The sequence below is a fragment of the Denticeps clupeoides genome, chromosome 14 (genome assembly GCF_900700375.1).
Source record: "Denticeps clupeoides chromosome 14, fDenClu1.1, whole genome shotgun sequence".
Lineage (NCBI taxonomy): Eukaryota > Metazoa > Chordata > Actinopteri > Clupeiformes > Denticipitidae > Denticeps > Denticeps clupeoides.
The window spans coordinates 17,310,045-17,323,243 of NC_041720.1; the positions used below are offsets into that span (position 1 = coordinate 17,310,045).

Below are 13,199 nucleotides of genomic sequence, written 5' to 3' on the forward strand. Positions count from 1 at the left end.
CCTTTGACCCATGATGGTGCGCTTACTGTTTGGGACCAACCATGCCGACCGTGGCAGTCTGTGCCTCTGCCTTCACCTTCCCTTTCCCGGCACCTCGCGGGAAAGCGGCTCTCTGCTTGGGTAGGTCGGAGGCCACGCCAGCACGGCCAGAGATGGGAAGGTGATTGCAGGATATGATGGCAAGCACAGGAATGTGACATTTCCTTTCACCTGAGACCCTCATGTCCAGATAACGCAACAGAAGCAGTTAGCAGCTAGAGCTGCGTGGCCTTTTGAACACTTTTTTTTTTTTTTTTTTTTTCTCCTTTTTTTTTTTTTTTTTTTTTTTTTTTTTTCGCAATGTGGACAGAATATCACTATGGCTACTGATCCTCCACGTCAATTTGACCGAACCACTCAGTCCGAGGGAGAGTGACCGAGTGACACAATGCAGCGAAACGGGGCCATCGCGGGCAATGGCGGTCAGCCTTGGGTTTTGCGCAGGGTTCGCCTCACCTGGCTTAGTTTCATGCTCTTTTTCATCCTGGTCTTCTTCCCGCTCATCGCACATTACTACCTCACCACCATTGACGAGGCGGGCGGGCCAGACAAGCGCATCTTCGGGCCGCGGCCCGGCGGCGAGCTGTGCGAGGCGAAGCACGTGCAGGACCTCTGCCGCATCCGAGAGTCCGTCAGCGAGGAGCTTCTCCAGCTGGAGGCCAAACGGCAGGAGCTGAACGGCGAGATCGCTCGCCTCAACTTGCGCATCGAGGCGTGCAAGCGGAGCATCGACAGCGCCAAGCAGGACCTGCTGCAGCTCAAGAACGTCATCAGCCAGACGGAGCACTCTTACAAGGAGCTCATGGCGCAGAACCAGCCCAAGCTCTCGCTGCCCGTTAGACTGTTACCCGACAAGGACGACCCGGGACTGCCCCCGCCCAAGTCATCGCTGTCGTGTTGCCTGCGATCCTGTTTCGACTACGCCAGGTGCCCTCTCACCTCGGGATTTCCGGTGTACGTTTACGACACAGCGTCCTACCGCTGGGGTGGAGATATCGACCCTCTCGTCAAGCAGGCGTTTGCTGCTTCTGTTAAAAGCAGCATCTATGTTACTGACAACCCAAGCATTGCTTGTCTATATTTGGTCCTTGTAGGAGAGGTGGAGGAGACCCCGGGTTCTCCTCCTTCTCCCTCAGACCTGGAAAAACAGCTTCGAGAGCTGCCCTTCTGGAGGTCTGACGGCCATAACCACCTGCTCGTCCACTTGTCAAGAAAGACTTTAACCCAGAACTTCCTGTATAACGTGAGCACAGGGCGAGCTGCCATTGCTCAGTCCACCTTCATGGGACAGCAGTACAGAGAAGGCTTTGACCTCGTGCTTTCACCGTTGGTCCATGCCCTCTCTGAGCCAAATTTCTTGGAGGTGCCTCCTCAAGTACCCGTTAAACGGAAATATCTTTTTACCTTCCAAGGGGAGAAAGTGGAGTCTTTGAAGAGCAGTTTGCTGGAGGCTCCCCCACAGTCCTTCGAAGAGGAAATAAAGGGTGATCCGCCAGCCGACTATGATGACCGCATCATTGGCACGTTGAAAGCGGTTCAAGACAGCCACTTGGACCAGGTGCTGGTGGAATTCACGTGCAAAAACCGGCCAAGACCCAGCCTGCCAACTGAGTGGGCCCTTTGTGGGGAGCGTGAGGAAAGGTTGGAGGTGTTGAAAGTTTCCACCTTTGCCCTGATTATCGCTCCAGGGGACGGGCGGCTTGTAACTTCGGCTGGGTGTGGCATGAGACTTTTTGAAGCTTTAGAAGTCGGGGCCATACCTGTAATCCTGGGCGACCACTTGAGGTTACCCTACCATCACCTTATCCGATGGAGTGAGGCAGCACTCATGGTGCCAAAGCCGAGGATCACGGAACTGCACTTCCTGCTGCGCAGTCTGTCCGACAATGACATGCTGGCAATGCGGCGGCAAGGACGTTTCCTTTGGGAGACGTACTTCTCGACGTTCGACAGTGTCTTCAGCACCATATTAGCCAGCGTACGTACAAGCATTCAGGTACCAGCTACACCCATTAGGGAAGAACCAGCCCATGAGATTCCACACAAAGCGGGAAAGTTGGCAGGAACTGATGCCAACATGGCAGACAATGGGGATTTGGACCTCGGCCCAGTGGAAACAGAGCCTCCATATGCCTCACCCCGTTTCTTGCGGAACTTCACATACACCGCTTCAGACACGTATCGCACCTGGAACCGCCCGCCGGGTCCTTTCCACCTCTTCCCCTACACCCCTCTTGACCCTGTGCTTCCCTCAGAGGCTAAGTTCCTGGGGTCTGGGACAGGTTTTCGGCCAATCGGTGGAGGCACAGGTGGCTCTGGAAAGGAATTCCAAGCCGCCCTCGGGGGGAACATGCCTCGGGAGCAGTTTACGGTGGTCATGCTCACCTACGAACGTGAGGAAGTGCTGATGAACTCGCTGGAGCGGCTGAACGGACTCCCCTATCTCAACAAGGTGGTAGTAGTCTGGAATTCCCCCAAACCGCCTTCTGAGGACCTCATCTGGCCAGACATTGGGCTTCCTATTGTGGTGAGTTCATATTCATGTTCCAAAAATCTTTTTACATAAACTACCAAAGTAATAGTCAACTGCTTCTCTTAAAACCTGGTGCAACAAATTGGTTCTGGACCAAACTTTAAATCCCTTTTAAACCGCTGCTGTTATTCAAATTCAAATTTTATTTGTCACATACATAGTTATACACGCTATGATATGCAGTGAAATGCTTTGGCGACTGCTACACTGCTTAGTGGAACCAATATGCAAATAATGAAAACATAACCAAGACATATGTTTTATGTCTTTAACATAAAACATAAAATATGTGTAACAGCAAAGTATAAAGTGAAAAAAATTGTGCAAGCGTAATAAAAGAGTAAAGAGTTTGCAAAAATACTGGGGGGATTGAGTCCAGAGTGATTGCAGGTTGAAGTGAAAGTGCTGGAGTGTATTGGAGTCCTATGTAGTGTTGTGGTTGAGAGCTCGTATAGCCTGCGGTAAGAAGCTCCTCTCTGTGTTGGACTTGTTGGGGTGGCTGAGGTCCTTCACTATCTTGCTGGCCCCAGTCCAGCAACCGCTTGCTGCAGATGGATTGAAGGTCAGGGAGCTTGGTACAGATGATGCGTTCAGCTGATTGAACCCCCCTCTATAGGGCTCGCCTGTCCTGGTTATGTTATGTCTGGACTTCAGGAAGTCAAAGTGCTGTTTAGATTGAAAGGAAACAGCAAGGTAGCAAATCCACGGAAATGTTCTGAAGTGAATTTTAAAGTCTCATATCGTTATCTCGCAAATGCAAGCTTTGGATTTAAGTACATCTGGTTTTTTGTCTCCCTTGGTAGGCTGTGGGTTTGAGTGACATTTCAATCTGCGGAATGAAAATCCCATATTTAATTAATATGTTTCCCATAGGAGACTTAAATCATTAAGGCCCCGCCATGCTGGCAGCTATGTTCTTAGTCAGCACTATTGTTTCAGATAGAATTTTTCGGTTTGTTCAAGGTCTCATTAGGGAGCTTCTGCCTTTTTGTGTGTGTGTGTGTGTGTGTGTGTGTGGTTTTGCTGACCGAGCTTCGCTTTCTCTACCCGCCTCATCCTTGCTGTAGGTTGTACGTACCGAGAAGAACAGCCTCAATAACCGCTTTCTGCCTTGGGACGCTGTGGAAACTGAAGCCATCCTGTCCATTGATGACGATGCCCACCTTCGTCATGATGAAATCATGTTTGGGTTCAGGTGAGGATGTGCTTCCTTTCATAGTCACACATTTGGCATTCTGAGGGTCTGTGTTTGGGACAAGGTATTGCATGGTATCATAGTCAGTGATAATATTTCAGGACTGTGTGTGTGTTGTCGTCACATTTTAAGTGTAACTCTTGGGGTGTGTGTGTGTTTGTGTGTTTTTAAGTTCCCTGAAAATTAATGCATTCCATTCTCCATTCTTCAGAAATTCCTACATCCTTCCCCCAGGCCAGGGAATGTTACTGTAGTGTTAAATCAATAAAATCACTCCACTTGGAATACCCTGAAACATTAGGGTTCCTGGGTAATGAAGTTAAATCAAATTCAAAAACTCTGGACAATGGACTTCCAACAATTGCCAGCTTTTTTTTAATGAGCAAAACTTGGTGCCTTGTGTGTAGTTTTGTTAACCCGGTGAACTGGTGCCCCCATTTTAGTAGCATGTTCAGTTACTTCTGTCAGGCCTGAACCCCACTGACAGGGCGGCTTGGATGGAAACAGAAGATCCTACCAGCTGATTCATTTTTATTTTAATTATCAGTCATTTGTCAAAAGCCTTTTAAATGCATTTTCATTTCAAATGCATCATTATTTTAAATATATTGATTCAATTATATATTGATGCACCCTTTACTTTTGTGGTTTGGTGACCCAGTCTTGGACGATGACAAAATAACGTTAGCTTTCTCAAGACCAGACTAGCATGTTAACATGATATTGTGCACACAGCCTTTTCCCTGCAGCAAGGCTGATCATCACAAATGTCCTGTCCGGACATGCAGAGTGCTACTGAGGTGCACATGTATTACCCCAAAGCCTCAGGCGTTGTAACTGGCATCTCACCACATTCTGGCTTTCAGCTGAAGGAAGTGTTACTGATGCCTGGGGGGCTGCGTTTTACTTTTTCACAACTGTGTCATTCCTGCATGCATTTAATGTTGCGAAGTCTGGTTTTAGGCAGCTGACCGGAAATTAAGACTGCGGCTATTTATTGAGCAGCAGGTCACAACAGTGAGGATTTTAGCTTGTGTGTTTAATTGGTTCGATTCACTGGAAAATGAAACCTGAATGCTAAAAATCTGTGATATTTGCACTCATACTTTTCTTAATATTTAGGATGAATACTCAGATAATGTGGAACACAATTTAATTAAAAAAACTACAGGCATTTGAAATACTGTTACCACTCAAGAGGTAAATTTTTTACTAATTTTAATAAAATTCAAAGGAAATGATCATAACCCAGACATTCAAAGTTCAGTTTATATATATTATATTGAATGATGAATCAGACGTAATTAAAATATCCATACAATTCACCATATTTTAACTCCTAGTTACATGCTGTCATATGTTAAACTTAACAGCACTCGTGTAGCTTTTATTCCAGTGACATCGTTGTCCCGTGCATCACACCATCTTGGTCATTTTAGCTGCATATGTTGGTGTTGCATAAACATTATTTTATTGAAGTGTTGCACAGTTTTGACACCCATTATACACTGAAATATTTGGTGCAATAGTTTTGTCTGAATGCTTGTAGAGTTTTACTGTGGAAGTTGGTTTTAACAAGTGAGACTAGTTTTCTGTGTCCCCTGCATCACGTGGCAAGTTTTCAAACTGCTTGTATGGCTTTTGTCGTAACTTTATATTGAAGTACCCAGTAGTAAGGCACGACAATTACTGCATATGTCACACTTGTACATAGTTCTGTTCATAAAGTGACTTTTCTTATCAAAATGTCCCGTGCATCACATAGAGAATTGTGTAATTGATTAAAACCGATTTAAATTGTTTGATGGTATATGTGATTGTTAATCGCTGGCTATTTTCCTTCCTTGTCCTTCCTGGCAAACAGATTCAGTAAAAATAAAAGCTGTTTCTTATTTTTAGAAAACCAGTTTTGAGCTCCCTCTCTCTGTCATTCATTTCAATGGGATGCCCCGTGTCCTCATAGGGTGTGGCGCGAGGCCCGGGACCGCATTGTGGGATTCCCAGGAAGGTTCCACGCTTGGGACGTCAACCACCAGTCCTGGCTCTACAACTCCAACTACTCGTGCGAACTCTCCATGGTCCTGACCGGCGCGGCCTTCTTTCACAAGGTGCGTCTGTGACCAGCTGGTCCTGCTGCTACTGTTCATTTAAAACAATAAAAAAAAAACAAAATGGGTCAAAATGCAGGTATATCTCGTGAAGGAATAGTGTCCCTTTTTTCATAGGAAAAAGATGTGGATTAATGTCAAAACATCCATTTCTCTGAAAGTGGCCTCTGGACCCGAGGCTGCATTTATCTGAGCTTCTGTTTAATCCTCTGTCCTCTCTGCTCACTTTCCTGCTCAGGGGTGTGTGCCAGGCACATTTATTTGATTTATTAAGAATTTCTTTGTATGCCTGATGGATAAATTCTCACTTGGTTGTTGCCTAGCAACCCATTGATATAATAGGACTTGTGTGAACTGGCTTAGAGAGAGACTGAGCTTGGCACAAAGGCTTTATCTTTCATTTGTTCTTCTTTTTTTTTTTTTTTTCTTTTTACACACACACACACACACACACACACACACACACACACACACACACAGACAGACGTTGTGGGATGCAAGCCAAACTTGGGTTTGCATGGCCGTTCTGTCAGAGTTAAACACATATAGCAGTTCTATATGCTAAAATGCAACTCCAAAATTCGTACGTTTATGATGTACTGACTTTTCAACATAGGCTGAGAGTTGGGCTCTGAGAGAATGGCTCTCAGATCCCCTGCGTGTGCTGTGTGAAAGCATGTCTGGTATGACACTGATGTGTTGCTTCTGTATGAGTGACAGCTTTGGGGTGTGTTCTTTAATGTCAAATTCATTATCGATCAGAATGCTTGATCATCTGCGTGTTTGTGACTTAGTGAACATCCCCTTTAATTGCTGTGGCATTTGGAGGATTGTTGCCGGACTGCCATGTTTCCACCCTGTTCCTCAAGTTCTGCCAGTCTTCAGAGTTTAATTCAAGGCCTGATCTAAAATAATAATAAAAAAATTAAAAAACTGATCCTGCTAATCAAAGTCCCATTTAATAATACATGAAAAATGAGTAATGGATTGCTTTCATTAGAAAGGAACTGAGTCTGAGTAGGTGACACTTAAGTGACACTTTGCCTCTCGGTTGCAGTACTATGCCTACTTGTACTCGTACGTAATGCCTCAGGCCATCCGGGACATGGTGGATGAGTACATCAACTGTGAGGACATTGCCATGAACTTCCTGGTGTCACATATCACACGCAAGCCACCTATCAAGGTAAGATTGGTTAAAACACACACACTGAAAAAACACACTGATGATGTTCCATCATTTCCAGCAACCAGTCATCGCAGCATGAATTTTCACCCATTCAATGTGTTTTTATTGCGCCGAAAGGGTTTAGGTGTGGGGCGGTCAGATTTGAACTAATCACACATTTTGCAGAGAGTTAATCACATTTGTCATTGTGAGAAACAGGAAGTAAAGTCCTGCATGTTAGGAAGTGGTGTTCCTGTGCATGAGAGCGCCTTCCAAGATCACAAAACATCTTTTAAGTCTACAGATTAGAGGTTCCTCTTGTTTTTTCTTCCCCCATGTTGCCGAGTGCAGATAATTCCTCTCAGACAGTCTAGGGTTCCTGCTAATGAACGAGAACATAGATTCCAAATGGCTAATTCCAGGAATTATGCCTGGATGAACGTCTCTCTCACCCACCTAAAGCCTGATAATGTTGTTGTTGTTGTTGTTGTCTATTTCAGGTTTTTGAATTTAATTCTCACCAACATTTATGATCATGCCAATTAATATCATCCAATCAGGTGAGAATGAGAAGGATTACAACGGAGGGTTTAGGTAAACCTTGCTAATCTTAATGCTGTAACCACCATTCGGCCATTTGGAAAATTAATGCCTGTAATTAAATTACATGAGCGTGAGCCTCTTTTCATCACCCAATGCCTGACGGTGTGGTCTCCTCCAAGCAAAATCCATAAACGGGATTACTGTCAGATTGATGGATGTGTTCCACCCGCCCACATATCTCCCCATATGGATTATGTTTTTTCTCATTCTTCCAAGTACGCCTAGAGCTTTATGTTAATAAATGAGAATCGTTGCTTCTTCACTGTAGCCTCGTCAAGACAATGTTCTCACATCTAAAGACGAGTCAATAGTCACGTATAAAGATATTGACAATATTATGCAGTTATTCTACTCTAGTGTTTTCATTATGGTTTTAATTAATCATTTGATATCATTTTAACATTTTATTTGAAAACCTGCCTTGGTGAAGGCATTTGGTGTCACGACTGCTGCTGGATTACCATCATGTGTTTCAAACATTTCATCCAACGTTTGGGGAAAAAAAAAGCCATCAAGAGGACAGTCCAGAGTCCAAACCTTCCGAACTTTTGACAACCGCAAAAACGCAAATATTGCAGGCAGTGCCAGTGCTGGTGACATAATATAGATGTGTTTTACCCTCTGTCATTACTTCATCTGTCGTGACTCTCCGGAACTATTGGCTGTATCGCTCCCATCGATTGAGAAGTCTGCCTATATGAATAACGTTAACATTGAACTTGAATCATTCTTTAGCCAGAGCTTCTGTATGTGCCATGATGTGCTTTAGGTTTAGGGTTTATGTAATATATATATACACAATAGACACAGACATTTTTTTATTGATTATACATAACCAGCACCACAACAGTAATATGACAATTTACAAACTTGCTCCGTTCACCTCCGCTCTGATTTAATGTGACTAGGAAACATGCCATCATCTTAAATGGAGCAGTCATGGTTTACTGCAAATGTACACTTTTTTTATTGTTCTGAATGATATTATTATAATAATTTCAATTTGTTCAGTAATTTTTACAATGTTTGCATCGATGTGAAGTGACGTAAATGCAAAATGTCAATAACGCAGTCTTGTTCTGCCAGGTTACTTCCCGGTGGACATTCCGCTGCCCTGGATGCCCGCAGGCCCTGTCACACGACGACTCCCACTTCCACGAGCGTCACAAGTGCATCAACTTCTTTGTGAAGGTGTACGGCTACATGCCACTGCTCTACACTCAGTTCCGCGTGGACTCTGTGCTCTTCAAAACCCGGCTGCCCCACGACAAGACTAAGTGCTTCAAGTTCATATAACGGCACGAGTTCCCGCCCATCGCGGGGTTCATGGCGCAAGCACGCAGACCGTGTAACCAACAGGGAGATGGTGGAAATCGGGACCTCCGGACCGAGCAGGAAGCTTAAGACGCCTGCAGCAAACTGTCTTTGAAATAAAGAGTCACCCGTTTGTTTCCATCGACAACCACTACAGATTTTATTTTGCACCACTTACCGACGGGCCGCGGGTGTGGCCCTCAAAGAGGACCCGAAAGAGGTCGACGGATACCAAACTGACAAGGACAGGAAGTGTTCAAACTGACGCATAGTAGGAACGCCGGACATTTGTTCCTTCAGCCTATCATGAGAAACCAATGGGAGAAAGGGGCGGAGAGACAAAATGATTGTCATTGGCCTCTGTTTTTAATTATTATTTTTTTTAAATACTTTTTAAGTTTTTTTGATTTATATATTCTAATTGTGTGTGAAAAGCACTGATTATGATAACCAAATTCTTAATTCAAGAATTTTTTTTGTATCAGTGTTTATGTGTGTACGTGCATAAGTGAGTGTGTGGGTGCGTAAGTGAGTGTGTGTGTGTGTGTGTGTGATGAGAGTATCACCCTTAACATTGAACTTAACGTGCATGTCAGGTTAGTCTGTCGCACTTTGTGGAGTAAATCCCCCATGCCCCACCGCCATTCTCCATACAACTTCCAAGCCTTTCCCAGATGGAAGGCCATCGGGCGCACCAGTCAAATTCGCAAATTAACTCTAAGTCTTTTACATAAATGGAAGCTTGAAGTCCCGAGTTCTTCCTGGTGCCCTAGACAACTTCCCTTAGACAAAGTCACTGAAGGGTACTTAACTTCAGGCAGTTTTTTCCCCCCAGTATCTGTCAGCTGTTAGAAAAAAGGAAATTCACAGAAGTTCTAGCTGTCCCTTTCTCTTAGCCTCAAGCTTCGACCGCCTAATTTTTTTCTTTTTTTTTTTTGCCAAACCGGTACGGTTGCTGCTGACTGAGCAGCTCTGAAGGAATGTAGATCTCATCCATGACTTAACACGTCACAGTGTCACCCTGGAAAGAGGAAAGGCTCTTTTAGCGTGTGAATTTCTGCTATCTCGCTATTTGATATTACCCTCCTCAAAGAAGAGTCTTAAAACCCCTTAACCCGCCATGTCCCTCATTGGTGTAATGGGCTCTGGGTTGCTACCATACCCAACTACCAACTCCGAGTTACGTGATTTCCTGTTTTTGGACAAACAGGCTTTAGAAGCTGTTTATCTGTCGTTGACGTGTTAGATTATAACCTTGAAAAATAACAAGAGTAAAGAGTGGAAATCCTGTAGGTTGGTCTTAATGGCAATAATGGTGTTAAAAGACTTGAGTTCTTCTCAACTCATGGCCATCAGGGCCTGGCCACTGATTTCAGGTTTGTGCCTCCTGTACAGCGTGAAGAACAACCTCTGATAGGTCATCCCATAACAGTTCTATGTCAGGTTTTGCAATCTGTTGTTGCCAATAAGAAATTCAGTGGTTGCACGGCTCTATTTTTCCAGTAAATTTCCAAATTGGGGCATAAGAAGTCAATCATATGTGTTGTGTTTAAAATGAATTAAGACGGTCGCAAATGTCCATCACTGTCTTCTGCAAGTAAATTAGTTCACTAATCAAGTACCAGCTAAAAAAAGTATACCGTTAGATGGCACCAAATACAATATTTTCTGATGGTGCAATATTTACTATTTATTATGATATTGAATTTTTTTTCGGGCCTGTGCGGTAATACTCAGTACTGATCTTCTTGTATAATGTCTATTGATTGCACTTGTCATAATTTATTTCATAGTGAAATTTGTGGACATTGCTTGATGGTAAATAGCACATCTCACATGTTCCATTTTTGGCACAATGGGCTTATGGGACAAGGCAAAAAAATTGATCTACTGTAAATGGCTCAACAAAGGAAATCTGCCAAGACCTTTGGTTCTTTACACCAGCGTGATGTACTCAGTCCTGGATTAGATTGGAGTGACTGTACTGAACGCTGTGCAGGAGGAACACTTATTTATTTTTCACACTCACACAGTACAGCTGTACATCATGTATTTTTTATTTTTCATTATTTTTTTGCACAGGATCTATTATGTCACAGTCTGTGCTGTGGATACAGATCGACCCCCATCCCTCCCACTACTATCCCCAAGACCCTGCAGTCTTAACAGATCCTGTTGTTGACAGAATGACTAAAATCTCAATATGACATTAAAATCTTCAAACTTGTTTAAGGAACATCAAATGCTTTGGGTTTTTTATTATTATTATTAAAAGTCCACTTTATTTAAGTCCAGTTCAGTGGTTCATCTCAGATTAAGTACAGGACAACTTCTTTCTCCTATTCCGTCATAATTCAGGTCGGGAATTCTGATGTGTACGAATATTTTTGATGGTGCTGTTCATATTTAGTATCAACTTAAAACTATTACTCAGTCTGAAAGACTTCTGACCAAGCCAAATAGTTAAAAGCTGAATGGAATGGAAATGTAAAGCTTTCATTTGTAGGACCAGGGACAGTACTTTTTAATGCCGATTTAGGGGAAGAACTGTGTCAAGGTTCACCATTACATGGATAATACATTCAATCACAGATCTTCCAACGTTCAGTTTAGATGTTTAGAGCCCCTCTAAATCCCAAAAATCTGATTGGGTCCATGTCTTATCCCCTCCAGTAAACTGAATAGTTATGAAATTCATCTGAATCAGACCTCTGTGAAGAGGACTATATTAGTCACAGACGTGTAACTGCTGTCTTGAGGGTCTCTGTATCTGAATGAACATAATGCCATTTCCATGTTTTTAGATATCATCTTGCACATGCGATGGTCATCTCTGGTATTAACGCTTTTTGAAAATTTCACATAACCTATTCAACCCCAGGAGGTTCTACTTGTAAAAAGAAAGACGTTTGATGCACATTACCTGCAACATACCGTTTTCATGTCACTTCAATAAAGAAATTCCAGGATATAATACCTGGGAGAACTGAAAACCATCCTGTCCCTAAAACTGAAAAGGTTTGAAGAGGCAGGACCTACAAGGACCTGGTCGCACCTGCCGAGCATGCTGGTGTCACTTTCTCTATTTCTTTTTATTATCTGATCGTGGAGAAACACAACCATTAATATTTCTGAGATTTATTAAGGGATTATGTTCCAGACAGAGACAACTAAGCAGAAACAATTTGCCTTGACAGCAGCTGAAGACTTCAGAAATTCAGATTAGATAAAAAAAAAATCTAATATCTAGATAGGTCTAACAGATACTTCTTTTTAATTTAACATAACGTGGAACTTGCAGGTCAGTTGACGTTAATTCACAATTTTTTCCTTCATTTTGCACTTCCGTCTTAAAGCTGAGCAGCACGTTTAGTGTTTGCCAGAGAACACCAAGATTGGCAAATTCGCCACTGGCACCCTGCGCTCTTCACTGATGAAAGCAGGTTCACACTGAGCACATGTGACAGACGTGACAGAGTCTGGAGACGCTGTGCAGAACATTCTGCTGCCTGAAACCTCCTCCAGCATGACCGGTTTGGCAGTGGGTCAGTAATGGTGTGGGGTGGCACTACTTTGGGGGGATGCACAGACCCCTTGTGAGACCGTATGCTGGTGCGGTTGGCCCTGCGATCCTCCTAATGTAAGACAATGCTTGACCCCATGTGACTGGAGTGTGTCAGGAGTTCCTACAAGACGAAGGTTTTGATGCTATGGACTGGCCCGCCCGTTCCCCAGACCTGAATCCAGCAGAGCACATCTAGGACATCATGTCTTGCAGCAGCACATTGCACCACAGACTGTCCAGGAGTTGGCGGTAGCTTTAGTACAGGTCTGGGAGGAGATCCCTGATGTAGGAAGGTCATACAGGCACGTGGAGGCCACACACTCCACTCAGCCTCATTTTGACTGGTTTTAAGGACATTACATCAAAGCTGGATCAGCCTGTAGTGTGTTTTTCCACTTTCATTTTCATTTTTCAACTCCAAAGCCAGACCTCCATGGGTTGATCAATATGATTTCCATTCATGTAAAGAACAAAGTATTTAATAAGAACATTTCATTCATTCAGAGCTAGGATGTCTGATTTTTGTGTTCCAGTGTATATAATAGCAAACAAGAGTTTTAATCTTTTGACAAACATGTGGCTAGTACTGTTCCAGGAATACGGAACGAGAGTGGATGACCGTGGATGATGGTTGCATAACGCTGATTCATGAGCCAGACAGCTGCTCTGCTGAA

General features: G+C 43.7%; 1 protein-coding gene across 1 annotated transcript; it reads left to right on the forward strand.

The window, feature by feature from the left end:
- Positions 1-349: 349 nt before the first annotated feature.
- Positions 350-11,196, forward strand: extl3 (exostosin-like glycosyltransferase 3). The gene is made up of 5 exons (XM_029002556.1): positions 350-2,566; positions 3,640-3,767; positions 5,731-5,875; positions 6,933-7,061; positions 8,733-11,196. The coding sequence occupies exons 1-5, from the start codon at positions 428-430 to the stop codon at positions 8,940-8,942; spliced, it is 2,751 nt and encodes a 916-aa protein (XP_028858389.1). The 5' UTR covers positions 350-427; the 3' UTR covers positions 8,943-11,196.
- The last annotated feature ends 2,003 nt before the right edge of the window (positions 11,197-13,199 follow it).

Coding starts and splice junctions, on each gene's coding strand:
- extl3 (XM_029002556.1), top strand. CDS start 428: ATGCAGCGAAACGGGGCCATCGCGGGCAATGGCGGTCAGCCTTGGGTT. Junction 5,876..6,932: donor GCGCGGCCTTCTTTCACAAG/GTGCGTCTGTGA, acceptor TCTCGGTTGCAG/TACTATGCCTACTTGTACTC. Junction 7,062..8,732: donor CACGCAAGCCACCTATCAAG/GTAAGATTGGTT, acceptor TTGTTCTGCCAG/GTTACTTCCCGGTGGACATT.